The sequence below is a fragment of the Rattus rattus genome, chromosome 5, assembly GCF_011064425.1.
Source record: "Rattus rattus isolate New Zealand chromosome 5, Rrattus_CSIRO_v1, whole genome shotgun sequence".
Taxonomy (NCBI): Eukaryota; Metazoa; Chordata; class Mammalia; order Rodentia; family Muridae; genus Rattus; species Rattus rattus.
Genome location: NC_046158.1, coordinates 27,543,483 through 27,558,091, shown reverse-complemented (window position 1 = coordinate 27,558,091; position 14,609 = coordinate 27,543,483). Strand labels below are relative to the sequence as shown.

Genomic DNA, 14,609 nt, shown 5'->3' with positions numbered 1-14,609 from the left:
CAAAGGCAGGGTGAACAGCTGTTCTCTTAAAAAGAAAAAAGAAAAAGAGGAGAAATAACTTTAAACTGAACAACGATGGATTCAAATATATATGAAGGAGGCTTCCCTCAGCCCCCCAATAAAGGAGGGGAATGTTGTCCAGGAGCAAGGTTCTGAAAATGGTACAGACTTCTACCCCAAAATTGAGGGCAGCCTTCTTGCAGACAGAGACTTCATGGGGTAAAGGGTCGCAAACGTCAGCAGCCTAGTGCAGGCATTTTTCGGTGATCTCTAATTTGAGCATCTTAACTCCATGAAATATTCAAAGCAGGGACCATCCATCACCTTCCTTTGGCAGGCAAGGAAAATGGGCCTCAGAGATACCACGCTGGCACCCTAAGGGAAGGATGGCCCTTTGGGGTGTTGGAATCAAAGACCAGAGAACTCTGTTCTCAAGACAGTACATTCATAGGGACTCATCCAGGGAAAAGGAAGGAAAACGTGAAGGAAAAAAACCAAGCAGGGACACTTGAAACACCTCATAAGTGCCCATAACAAGAAATACCAACTGTCAGTGGGAGGCAGTTGTCAGGTGTACTTCAGCCCTGAATAACTCATGGCCACATGGCTCACTGGATGGTCCAGTACCCAGCATGGCAGTCCGGTCAGTGGTCAGTCTAGAGCCAGACAGTGTGCTCCCTAGATCCTGATGAGTGGCTGAGAACATGGCCAGCCCACACACATAACATTTGAGATGCCCAGCCAAGGAAGAGGACAATCCAAAAACCATGACTTATGGAGACGTTTGTAGCCATAGTTAGGGTTCGGGAACTTAGCAGTGTGAGGCAGTAAGTGGCAATCACCTGTACAGCTAGGGAGACTGACAGAGCTTCGGGGCCTGCCCTGGTGAGGACAACCTGCTGATGTCACTGATGATGGCGGAAATAGGAATTATGTATGTGTACTGCTCTGTGATGCTGTCTACAGGGGTTGTGCCCTGCCAGAGTATGGCTGTGGGAACATGCCCTGGGGCTGTGGAAGGGGGCTCATATGGGAAGAGTAGTGACTCTGGATGTGGTCTTAGCCAGTGCCTGGGAGCACAAGACAGAGTATAGGTATGGAAAGAGGATCATAACGAAACCAAAGAAGGCTTCACCACCCAGAGGACCCAACGACACTCACACGAGACCTGTGGCTCCTTCCATCCTGAGAGCGCCCATCCCGCCTTTGTGCAGCTGCCTTGCCAGGCTAAGCCATCCTAACTCCTGTTTAAAGCCATAGGCTTTAAGTGTAAATAATTCTAAGCCTCTGAAGCCCATGCCTCTGACATGAACAGGGGACTCTCTGACCACAGGATAACATGAGAACGCAAAGAAACCTGACAGTACCATGCCTCGACATTTTTAAACTTCTTTAAAACCATAAAGTAAAAGGCGCAAAACTTATACAACTGTACACTTGGGCAAATAATGGGGAAATTATAGATAATATAAACCAAGAACCAATTACCTTTTCACTCCCAGCCAAATCAACCAAATACAGCTTCCCGCTGAGTTTTTTTTCAGTCTCCACATTCTCTTGTTTAATGTTAATCAGGAAGATACTGTGACTCCTGGAGCTGTGTTCGTTCATGTCTGAAAAGGAGAATGGTTTACTGCTCCGCAGAGACCACAGGAGCATGGGTAGCAAACCTCTAATCTTTAAAACACAGGCATCCTGTCATCCCGCTGCAGTTCTCTGCCGTCAGTGAAGCCAATTTCGGGATGTATCTGAGGCTACTGTTTCTTCTTTTAAAAAGAAACAAAACCAAAAACCCCTCTCACTGTAGAGAGGACAGATTTACAATGCCTTCAAGTAACAAAGGAATTAACCTAACACTCTTGTTGAGTGATTTAAGTTAACAGACTCTCAGGGACAGACAGAAGCCCTATATCCCATAGCCTACTCTGCCTCAACCACTGAGAAGCTCACAGCTTCCCTGAGGGCCCTGTGGGAACCCTGGGACTTTATTACACTGTAGTTAGTGCCTGATACACTTTGTCCTACTTGTGTGTGTAGCCAGGGCTTCCCAGAACTATCGTAAGCATCCTTTGAGGAAGAGTAAGACACATTTCTCTAAAACCCATGTTAAACACACAGAGGCCTCCCAGATTAAATGGACAGGATGCCAAGGAAAATGCTTCCCTTTCAGCAGACCCCAGCAAGTGTCCCAGGAAAAGTCACAAATAAGTAATTTTAGCAATGCTGCATGCCAGGAAGATCAACATGCAAAAGGCATTATGTTTCTATTCCTGACCTAAAAAAATTAAGAAAACAATCAAAAACATCAACTTCAAGCCTACACACACACACACACACACACACACACATACTACATGCACACAAGCACATTGACTGGCCCACATGTGATCCTGCTTACACACACCAGACATTTGTACACATAAGAAAAAAGATGTAAATTTAGCTAGAATAATCTATCCAAACTGTATCAAAATCTCAATGATACAGAAGTAGAAGAATCTATCCTGAACTTTTAAGATTCTATAAAATCTCACTCATCCCGAATAGTCAAGCTGATCGTGAAAATGAAAACTGGCTGGGGAGATGGCACCGCCAGTGAAGCACCTGCCATGACGGTCCGTGAGTTCAGGTCTCAGCTGGGGAAGGGGCAGCACTGTGGAGACACACGGTGGGGTGCTGCCCACAACGCAAATGGACCTAGCAACACAGCACCGTTAAAGACACCACACTAAAACAGAAACCGAAGATGGTGAGGTGACTCAATGGGTAAAGATGCTCTGTCAAGCCTGACATCCAATTTCCAAGACGTCAGAGGAAAACCTTCGGGAGTAGATTCTCCCCAGCTTCCATGTGCACATCTACACAGCATGCATGCATAAACACACACACACACACACACACACACACACACACACACACACACACACACACGCACGCACGCACACACACACACGCACGCACACACACACACACACACACACACACACACACGCTAATGTAGAAAAACCCTGACAGAATGATAAGGACACTGGTAACATTCCGGACCCTCAGCACAGAAGCTGGCAGCTAATTCTCGTACACTGTGAATAATTCATGACTGACAGCTTAAGAAACGTAGCGGGAAAGGCTTGTTGCGTACACGTGAGTTTCAGGAAGAGCAGCAAGAAGCAGTGTTTCCTCCACTGTGCCCACGCCTGGGTCAGCTCTGAAAACTGCTGCACACATGAGCATCATTCACAAGTGGAGGGGTAAAGAGGAGGCTAAAAGTTCCAGTTCTGAGACTCAGAAATGGAGCCCACCCACACAGAACCCAGCTCTTAGAAGGGTCTAGACCGTCTCCAGCTGCTGCCTGGGTCTCTCCTATACAGTTCCTTCACTCCCTTCCTCGGCAGCAGGCTTCACCTGGGGCAGCTGCCAGGCTTAGCGAGTCCGGACCGTTGGTCAAGCCTGCATGCCGAGCTTCAGCAGCACATCGCGTCTTCCTCAACATCGGAACCCAGAGCATCGATGAACTGCACTACCCACGCATCCCTTCCTGATTTTATTTCTCTTCTGAACTTGAAATTCTTAGTCCTTCAGCTCCGTGTGAACTAACTACATTCCTTTGTCCACCTCCCTCTGAAAGAGACAGCGCTAGTCCCTTCAAGGAGCCTCTGCAGCTCTGATATGCACGTGCAGCTCCCTGGGATGCGACACCTGGGCAAGAGCTGCCTGGCACGCTAGCTCGTGTGAGTGTGCCCGCTGTGAGCGTGTGAGTGTGCCCGCTGTGAGCGCGCGTGAGTGTGCCCGCTGTGAGCGCCTGCTGCAAGGACTTCTTGGAAGCTGCCCGCTCTGCTCTGATGCCCTCTTTGCATTATTCTCCTTCCACAGAGGGAGAAGAATTCCAACTGCTTTTCCTTTTGTTTGACACGAATTTATTAGCTTGGATTTTTCTTTCTAAGACTTTTAGCAGACCCCGAGGAATCTCAGGCAACACTTCAAGGCCTTAGAGTGGTGCTACACACACTCACACGGCAGAGGGGCCGGGGTCCGTCTGTTCACTGCCCTCTGCTACCTTCCCCCACCTCCTCATCACCCAGCTGTCCCGCACCGAGGGCGGATACTGCTGTACTACTTGACAGCATAGACATCACCCCCACACTTACTTGTCACAGCCACATGTCGGTTTGCTTTGCCCTCATCGATCACATCCATGACCTCCTCCGGGCTTGACACAAACCTCTCAGTGCACCCCTGCAAGACTCAAAGGCAAGTCAGGTCAGCCATTACAGCGGTTGCAAAGCAACAGCATCTAAAGGCAGCTGAGCATCCTTCTTCCCTCTGAAGGTACGGCTAAACAGAAAGGCAGCGATGCTGACCGACAGTGTTTCCCCCTTGCCTGGGCTTGGAGTCTACATTAAAGAGAAGTATCAGCTAGCCCGGGGAAGCCTAGAAGTAGAGCTGGAGGAAATGCCTTTTAAGCTCATGTTCATACCCTAAAGCAATGCTTTCAGGAGGCAGAAATTAGAAGAAGAAAATCTCTGAGGGGAGAGGAATGGGAAGGTGCTCCCTCATTTACCCTCAGCCATCACACAGTAGACATGATGCTACAATAGGCTTGTGAGGTACACAGCATAAACCAGTCCATTCAATCCCCAAACCTCTTTAAATACTGAATAGTAATATTGAAATAATAGAGTTCATAAAGAGGGCTGGAGATAATACTCATAGCTTATACATGAAGTATTGGGTTACATTCCCAGCTAGTAGTAGTAGTAGTAGTAGTAGTAGTAGTAGTAGTAGTAGTAGTAGTAGTAGTAGTAGTATAATAACAATAATAATAATAATGAAATAATAGTAATAATAACTTACATGCAGGAAAGCTACAGTTAAAGAAGCTAAATGCCGATTTTTAATAGCATATCAATGTTATAGATAACTATGCCTTTTGGATGCTCTTTCTAGCATCTCGTGTAGCATTTGGACAGTGACCAGAGAGAAGTCAGCTGCATTGCCCCAAGTCTTTGCATACCTTTACATAGGGGACTCTGTTTTTGTCTTCATGAACAGCCAAGTTGGTCTTGGACACTGTGACGGTGAAAATGAAGGCATGCAAAGAAGGAAAAGGAAGTTAAAAACCCTGCGCTCAGAGAGGGATAGCTATGGTCACAGAAGAGAGGCAAGTTTAGGCTGTGGCTGGGAAGATCACATAGCCTGAAGGCAAACATCGCTCTACATTCTCATCAGCTGTCCAGGCAGAAGCGCCCTAACTCATCTCAACACCCCCACCCCGTCCCCAGGACTTCAACTACAGAGCAAACACAGTGCATTCAGGTGGAACTTACCACAGGTGGAACTTACCGTCAAGCAAGTCCCTTATTTTGTCCAAGTAGATCTCAAAATAGGAAACCTAGTTAAAGAAAAATCGAAATTGAAATAGAAATACCATATCACATCTAAAGACCTCAAAATATCAAACACAGGAAAGCCTTTGCTGAAGCTGAGAAGAGGGACACCAAGGGGAAGGTTAGAGTCCTGAGCACGAAGCCGCAGCCACCCCTCATGTGTCCCTCTTGCTTGGCCACTGTCAACCGTGGACCACTTTTTAGCCCTACACTTTTGACTCCTTTGGGCCCAGGTGTTCCTAACACCAACTGCTAGTAGCCTCTTACAAGAGGACCAAGTTTAGTCTTAGCTGAGGACCAAGCAAATGTCCACGTGTAGTAATAGCCATAAGAGAAAGCAAGCGATGGTCAAAGACAGTAGATTTCACCCAACTGAATGACACCACAGCCTCCTCAGAGCCACAGGAACACCGCTTACACATTAACATGAAGGAGGCAAGGAGAGGCTAAGGATGCTTGGAACTGCAGGAGCTCAGGATACCTGAGAAAGTACTGACGAAACCACCAGGTTTAGAGTCTGAAGGATTGGCTCAAATGTGGTTTAGTAAAGTCAACTAGCCAGGTATGGTAGCTATGCCTATGATCCCAAATTAGAAGCCAGAGTGAGCGGATCATCATGAATCTAAGGCCAGCTGGGGCTAGAGAAGAAATTCTTTCTCAAAAACCAGAGCCAGACAAAAAATGGTTAGACTGTGGAAGGAACAGGAAACCTTCTAAATTATCCTCTAACTTTAGCCAACCCCACATTATCAGTATCAGCTACAGAGCCCAGAGCCCTGAAAACTACTGCTCTCCTACTGCATTAGAGCCTCAGATACCAGGACCCAGCATCAGCTTCTGAATTCCCCGTGACTTGTCTGATTGCTGAAGTAATGTGATGCTTCAACTAAGAATGAGTTCTGAGGGATCTCATGCACACATGGCCTGGATTTCCTGATCTGGCAAATGAAGCTATTAGTCTGCAAGACGTGAAAAGTTCTTTCCAGGATTTTACACACTGCCTATATCAGACTCTTTCCTCCCAGATAAAATTTCCCACATACTCATAAGCACCTTTGCAATATAAATAGGAGAATTCACAAAATAGAAACGCAGGGATAAAAGTGGCGCAGAGACTGAAGGGAAAGCCATCCAGACACTGCCTAACTTGGGTTTCCTCCCTTGTGCAGGCACCAAACCCAGACACTATTGCTGATAGTGCTTGCAGACAGGAGCCTGGCATGGCTGTCCCCTGAGGGGCTCTGCCAGCAGCTGACTGAGACAGATGCAGATACTCACAGCCAACCATTGCACTGAAGTCAGGAAGCGCTATGGAGGAGCTAGGGGAAGAACTGAAGGAGCTGAAGAGGATTGCAACACCATAGGAAGAACAACAATATCAACTAACCAGACCCCTCAGAGCTCCCATGGACTAAGCCACCAACCAAAGAGCATACATGGGCTTGTCCATGGTCCCCTGATACCTATGTAGCAGAGGACTGCTTTTTCGGGCCTCAGTGGGAAAGGATGTGCTTAATCCTGTAAAAATTTGATGCCCCAGGGAAGGGGGATGCTAGCAGGGTAAGGTGGGTGGGGGAGCACCTTCTCAGAAGCAAAAGGGAGGCGCGGTAGGGAATGAAGAACTCATGAAGCGGGGACCTGGAAGGGGGCAACATTTGGAATATGAATAAACAAAACAACTAATTTTTAAAAAGTAGAAAAATGTAGCTGTGGGCTACATGTAAACATTAAACCACAGACCACATATATGGTAGCAGTCCCATAAGGTCATATTGCCTAGTGATAGCACAGATTCCTTGTTCTGCATAAGTTATTTATGATGCTTAGAGAATGATAAAACTGTCTTACAACACATTTCTCTGGATAGATCCCGCCATTAAACCAGCCGTGATTGTCGCTGTACAGTTGTAAAGCTGGGCTTTGCCTACCCAGGTGAAACTTCAGGACTGGACCAACCCTACCTCTGACCTGGAGAATGTGAAGACCCCTCTGCCCTGACACTAATCTCTACACAGCTCAGCCCTGGGCTGTTAGCTTTTGAGTGCCTCCATCTTGAAGCACCCACCATCTGTCCCGGTTCCAGGCAGCTTTGAGATCCCTACTTTTGGAATCTGCAAGCTGAGTGTCCTGACCCCTGCTCCTAGGCACTCTACAAACACCTGTCTGTCCGCCTGCCCCAGCGAACTCCATCTCTCTGGACACTTCACCGGACATTCAGAAAGCTCACCGCTCTCGCCTTCTGGTTCTGTTTTTGTTTGTTTGCTCTGGCTGTCTAGGGCCTCACCCATGCAAGGCATCACTGTACCACTGAGCTATACTGTTCTCTCTAAACTTTCACGTTGCCACACTCACCTCAGTGCAGTCCTCGAAGGCCAATTTCAGTCATCTCTCTAACCAGGCTCTCCTGACACTCTGGTGTCAATCTATCCCAGTTCTCGACCATCCGACTGCCATTAAGATTTCCCCCTACCGGTTGGGGATTTAGCTCAGTGGTAGAGCGCTTGCCTAGGAAGCGCAAGGCCCTGGGTTCGGTCCCCAGCTCCGAAAAAAAAGAACCAAAAAAAAAGATTTCCCCCTACCAATCAATGTTTTAATGTTTTTCACACATGCACACAATGCATTCGATCGTATTCTCACCTCAGCTTTGGAGATCCTAAACACACGACTTTACTTCCACAAATTACAGAGAGAATCAATTACATCTAAAAAGTAGCCACGACCCACGGACTGCCAAGCAATTAAGTTCCTATCCCTGTTTAATACAAGTTAAAGCGGAATGCTAATGTTTTAATTTCAGCTTCTGTGAGGTGTCAAATTCCATTGTGTTATTTCAGATGCTTTGTGGGAGCAGGCAGAAACCAATAAGCATTGTTCGGCAGCAAAACAACAGCGTGATTGGAAATAACATTCAAAACCTCCGTGGGACCCATTAAAGAGCAGATTTTCAATATTCCCTGAGCCGGGCCTCTTTTTGATTTAGCCTGTTAGCACATAAGTTCCGAATGCAGAGTCCAGACAACTAACTTATCCACTTACAAGTCTTATTAATAGAAAAGCAAGCCTAACTAGGAAATGCACAATGAGAGCCTGTGTGGCAAGATTTGATTCTAGAGACTGAGGGAATGTTCTTCCCCTCCCCCACCATTTCAAGCCAGCGCCATCCTTAATCATAATAATATTCTGACACAAGACACTATTTCCAGGGCAGTAATTGGTTTAACATCTTACTCGGGATTATCACTTAAGACCTCTACAGTAGTTTAAAGTGTGTCAGCATAAACAGCCTTAAAGAAGCACTAAGCTCCTAAATCTTGATCCCATCAAAGCAACAAGCTCTGTATCCTCAGACACAAGGAAGCCCGCATAGGTTGAGAGAAGCAAGCTTTCAGCAGCAAAGAGACCCGTGGTGTGCCGGACATAACTCATAATTGTACAAACTAACCCATAATGGTGCAAACAACAACGGCTTTTTGAAAATTTGGGGACAGTGTGCAGAAATAAATAAGGGAATAGGTTTAGATTTTTTGATTGCTGCATTTATTTATTTTGTGTGGGTCTAGGAAGGGTCTGAGCCCTGGTGCACACATGGAGAAAACTTGTGGGAGGAGTTCTCCTCTTCCACATGTGGTGCTCAGGGACTACACTTGGGTTGTCAGGCTTGGCAGCAAATGCCTTTACCCACTGAGCCATCTTGCCAGGCCAGAAAGAAGACTAATACAATGAAAAGGGACCAAGTATCAGTTGGTGCTAGGGTCTATTTGTAACCTGGACCACCTGTCTGCATCTAAACTTCTGCTCCCTCATTACTAACCCACTGGGTCATGTGTACCAAGGTTCAAGCTTTTGGGACAGCCTCTCCACTTAGCTACCCTGCCTTCTTACAAGAGTCTCTCTCCTCCCTGCCCTTCAACCCCTCTAGGCACAAAGATGGAGAAGCAGACGTGTGTGTATCTGGGAGCACAGAAGCAGGGCGGGGACTGCTCTGGGCTGGCCAGTCATCCCCTCCCCAGGAGCAGGCAGGATTGGAAATGTAGGGACATTCATCAAGGGGTTGCCACGCTGCCCAAGACCACACTCAACAAAACAGAACGAAGTTTAGAATCAAAAGGGCAAGTGAAAGTGGGGGAAAGTAGGGGTGCAGGTAGTTTGTTCTGGGGGTAGTGGAAATATCAAAGATTTGCACAAAAACGACTATACAGAGACATACTAAGCACGGCAAAAATGTTTTTAAAGGGTAATTTTATGTCATATAACTATATCTCATTTTTTTAAATTTAAAAACAAAGGAAAAGCTAGAGCTGGAATTTTCTGATCTGCACAGCCTGTTCGACACTGGCCACAGAGTGACTACCTTACGATTTGTTTAAACAAGTAGCCTTCTGGAATTTACAAAGAAGTTCACATTTTATAATTCAACAGAAATAATAATAGAGTAGAGGTCTCCCTTCCAATTCAAATTTGAGCAAGATAAGTGTTTCTGGGTTAAAATAAAATAACGAAGATGAAGAGAAAAAAGAGAAAAAAGGCGGGTGAACTCCCTGCCAACACTTCGGAAAGCCGGATGAAGGTGTCACTATACAGGGAGTGCGGGTGTCCATTCCTTTTGGGAGTCATACTACTCACAGCAGCATTTGAACTTGTGACAAGTTTAGCACTGGTCAAAAAGTATTTTCCAAGGCTTTTTGGCCTCATAATGATTTTCTCTGGCAGCTTCCCTACTGGTAACACAAAGGACTGTGTTCCAGGGAACTCACACTGGGGAACACTGTCCTGACCCACACACAGACATATTCCTGGACTAGCCTCAGAAACACACAGGGAAAGGGGAGAATCCAGGCAATGGGTGTGACGATTCCATCCTAAAGGGGGTTTGTATGCTTTTATGTTCCTATTTCAAGCAAACCATTCCAAATACTTAGTACTGACCAAAATTATTGCCCACAGGGTCTGCTTCCCGCAGAATGACACTTGATTTAAAAGAGGCCATCTGTACATCTCTATACAGGGAGAAAGACTGAGTAATAGGACTTGGGGCCTAGGGGTCTGTCTTGTTCTTAGTAAAAAGCACTTACCTTGATATGAAACTCCAGGTTCTCATCCATGGAATAGATGTGATCGAAAATATCGTGTGCGATCCTGGGTATGATACCCATAAGCTGAGGATCGTGCAACTTCCCCTGTGACAAAAGATCCAGAACAGTCAAGGGAATGCAGGAAAACACAGGAGAGGGCGGGTCTGCCTTTTCAAATAACGTTGCTTAAGCTCTAAAATCCAAGGTGATTGTGTGGGTCATGTTTTGCTTGTTCTTATACAACAGAAGTTTCTAGAATGATTGGGAAGGCTAGAAATGGGCATTACTCCTGGCTTAACCCAGGGCTTCTTAAGCAGAACCTACAAAATAGGAAAACACACACACACACACAGACACATACATGCACATGCACACACACACACACACACACACACACACACACACACACACACACACACCACCCACCTCCACCCACCCACCCACACACACAGGCTGTTGGCTCCCCAGGGAGCTCTCTGACTACTCAAGTGTTCCCCTGTGTATCTAGCAGAGTGCTGTCCTACCGGGGTGGGGTGGGAGGTAGGGTGTCTTAGCTGGTGGTAGGAAGGCTGACCTGGCTCTGTGTGTGTGTGTGTGTGTGTGTGTGTGTGTGTGTGTGTGTGTGTGTGTGTGTGTGTGTGTGTGTGTGTTGGGGGCACCCCGTGTGAATCCACACACAGAAGCAGGAAAGCATGGGAAGGTGGGAGGTGAATGAGCATACTTTAGTTTTTACTTGTAATAGTTAGAGATTGGCCAGAAAACACATTCAGGTAAGATAATCCCAAATAAAACCTGCATGAGAATGGATAGATTCAACCATTGTTCAAATTTTTCTACAATCCTTTCTCTCAAAAATACCCTCTTCAGGATCAGTTTATAGACCAGCCAAGAAAATCCATTCCATTGATCTCTTTTTGAAATCTCTAATTCTCTGAATGAATTGTTCTAAAGATGTTTTTTAATCCTTTTAATATTTAAACTGACTTGAAGCGTATTCTTATATTCCTTTCTCCCACTTTTATTAATTTTACTGAACAGTGGAGGGATAAATACTTTTTTGAGCATTACTAAATACACTTTTATGCCGGTAATTTCTTTTTCCACCTACATGAGTTTCAAGATGTGGAAGCCCTGTGGGAGGGAATGGGAGAGGCATTATCCAACAATTCCCACTAAAGGGATCCTGAAGTACTTAAAGCCATGGCCTTGGTGTGGCCTTAAGGTACACAACGCCATAGAATCTTCTCTTAATCTCACAGTGAAATGATTATTCAAGTCCTCTCCTAAGTGTTAAACAACCTACCTGCCACAAAAATTAGCCTGGAGATCTACAGTGATGGTGTACCTGGAGAAGATTTTAGATTTTTAGGAAGTTATAAAACTCTAGAAATAGTAACACAAAACCAGTTTTCTTCTCAGTCCTTGAAGATGCCCAGCAACCTTTACAGATTCACTCAGACACCTGGTCCACATCTGCCCAGTCAGCAACCTTTACAGATTTGTGTAGACACCTGGTCGACATCTGCCCAGTCAGCAACTTTTACAGATTCATGTAGACACCTGGTCCACACCTGCCCAGTCAGCAACCTTTACAGATTTGTGTAGACACCTGGTCCACATCTCTCCAATGCCCTGAAAGCCAACTTTGCATTCCTTGATTAATCCTCTTTTTCTTCCAGGTCTTCCTCACACAGTGTTCTCCTAAATGAAACTTCCAAGTCAACAGTTGAGTTTCCAAGAGCAAAAGCCCACATGGACAGAAGCATTAAAGACATGCCCCAAGCACTTGGTATCCCAATTTCTCGGCACATCTGACTCCTGACTCTCTAACTCTATTATAAGCAATAGGAACATAGAATCCAGATGTGCCTAGCTACTCTCTCACCTGGCTCTTCTGGCATGCTGCCCTCATCCATCAAGAATGATGAATCAAATGATGTATTTACATTGAGCTTTAGTTTGGTTCTAGCCACACTACTGCATAAAATCACTGCAGAGTTTAAGTTCGATAGAATACAGGGAGTGTTTCCCGCCACAGGAAAGACTCAATGCCTGACAGTATAGAACATTCAGCTCCCTACAGGTCCTCACTGAGCTGGGGTGGGGCTGACTTGACCTAAGAAGTTATAAGACAATGCCCTACTCCAGGCTACTTCCTTATGGTATCTCTGGACAACATCACCAAATAACGGAGCCTCAGGGTTTCAAATCCTGATCACAAAGACCATCATAAACACAAGCAAAACAGACCACGGCCACAAGCTCTACGCTGAAGAGACTATTGGCAAAAGAATCCCTAGGATTAAAAGACAGATTTCCTTCCAGTTAAATTGTACTGCCCCACTCAGTTAATCAAGTCTTTTCTACCAAAACCTCCAGGGCTCTTGAAAAATCCATGATAATCCATGACAGCTCCTTCTCCGTGGGCCACAACCAGGGAAGAACAGTTGGGACTCTAAAAGTCATTTAGACTCGACTCACTTCTTTTCCTAGACGGTTCTCTCCCAGTAAAAATCATCTTTTATTGAATCCTGACTTAAAATTCACCTGCCAAGACAACCTGAGGCAGGGAGTAAGTGTGTGATACTAAATAGTATATGCATTTGCTATGGCAAATTTATATGCACATGTAGAACATATGTGTGGAACATATGTGTGGTATATGGGAGGGTATGATGTGAGATATATGTCTGTTTGATGTATGTCAGTGTGAAAAGAGATGTGTGTATACATATATATATATATATAATATGTATATATTTAATGTATGTATGTGTGCTGCATGTATATAGAGGATGTCTGAACAGTATATGCTCTGTGTAACATATATGGAATGTGTGTGGCATATATTTAAACATGTGAAATACTCCTGCATAAGATGTATATGGGAGATGTATGTAATACATGCCTATGTGTGACATATATGGAAAGTGTATGAATAATATATATGGAATGCCTGTCTGTGTGAGTGTATGAGTGTGTGAGTGTGTATGTGTGTATGAGTGTGTGTGTGTGTGAGTGTGTGTATGTGTGTGAGTGTGTGTATGAGTGTGAGTGTGTGTTTATATATCTGTGAGTGTGTGTTTGTATATCTGTGTGAGTGTGTGTGTGTGTGTGTGTGTGTGTGTGTGTGTGTGTGTGTGTGTAGATTATACTGCTTCCAGATGAAACATACATGCACAGATACAATGTGATCACCAGGCTATGAAAAGAGGTGAATTCAGTGACCATGAAGGCCCTTCCAGCTGAAGTAGTAGAGATGGATTCCTTGGGAGCCCCCAGTGTATGCAGGATGATTGAGATCTAGGCTGGTCAGAGGCGGTGGGCAGCAGGGGTGAGCCAGCAGCAGCAAAAACAGGAATGAGAGCAAGCACGCCCTATCAGAGACAGCCAGTGTAGTGTGGCTCAGGGATAAGGAGGCACAGTAGAGAGAGGTGAGCTGCTGTCTACACTCCTCACAGGGAGTAAATAGGACAAACTCTTTATAGCTGTGCTCTGTACAACTCTCTCCAGAAACTTTTCCAACTGAATACAGCCTTCTAGGAGCAAGTACAGAAGGAGAACCAGAACACAGTCCACTGGCCACTCAACAAGACTCTGTGTTCTCTGTCCGTGGCCTCCTTGACTTCCAGTTTCCCCAAACACTGTAGATGGGAAAGCAAGAAGGCAGCGGTGTTTGAGTACCATGAACTCTTCATTTTGTTCAGAATCATTAGGGACGTTTGTAAGGTGGCTACAGGATTCCTATGGCCTCCAGATGTCCCTCTAAACAGAAAGAAAACCACAAAGTGTCTCCAGTCATCTCTCTCAGCATGCTGAACAGGGCCACTGAGTGCAGGGACCAAGCATCAGCCCTTCCAAGCAAGAGACCAAGTGGTGAAACAAGTGCCACCCGCAGCCTGTCTGCAGCCAGCAGCCCACCATCCTCTCCACCAACCTGTACATTCTCCTGACAAGTCTGCCTTACACAATGCTGCCTACCACCCTTGGGGCCAATACTGCCCAGTGAGTCCTATTTTACCTGAAAATTCCCTTTAAATACAGTATCATGAAAAGCTAATCTTCCCAGTTTTATGGAGGATTATGTGTTGTTCTCTTTTAACAGAAGGTAAGGGCAACACCACTGGATATCAGACCCAAAATTAGGGAATTA

The 14,609-nt window shown here is 45.6% G+C and overlaps 1 protein-coding gene across 1 annotated transcript in view; it reads right to left on the bottom strand.

Moving 5' to 3' along the window:
- Kif5c (kinesin family member 5C) overlaps positions 1-14,609 on the bottom strand; it is a 149,573-nt gene that overhangs the window by 75,475 nt on the left and 59,489 nt on the right. The window contains exons 4-8 of the mRNA XM_032903267.1: positions 10,457-10,561; positions 5,341-5,389; positions 5,012-5,067; positions 4,146-4,233; positions 1,489-1,613 (exon numbers count right to left, since the gene is read on the bottom strand). Of these exons, the coding sequence (XP_032759158.1) occupies positions 1,489-1,613; positions 4,146-4,233; positions 5,012-5,067; positions 5,341-5,389; positions 10,457-10,561 (423 nt within the window). The remainder of the gene's footprint in view (positions 1-1,488; positions 1,614-4,145; positions 4,234-5,011; positions 5,068-5,340; positions 5,390-10,456; positions 10,562-14,609) is intronic.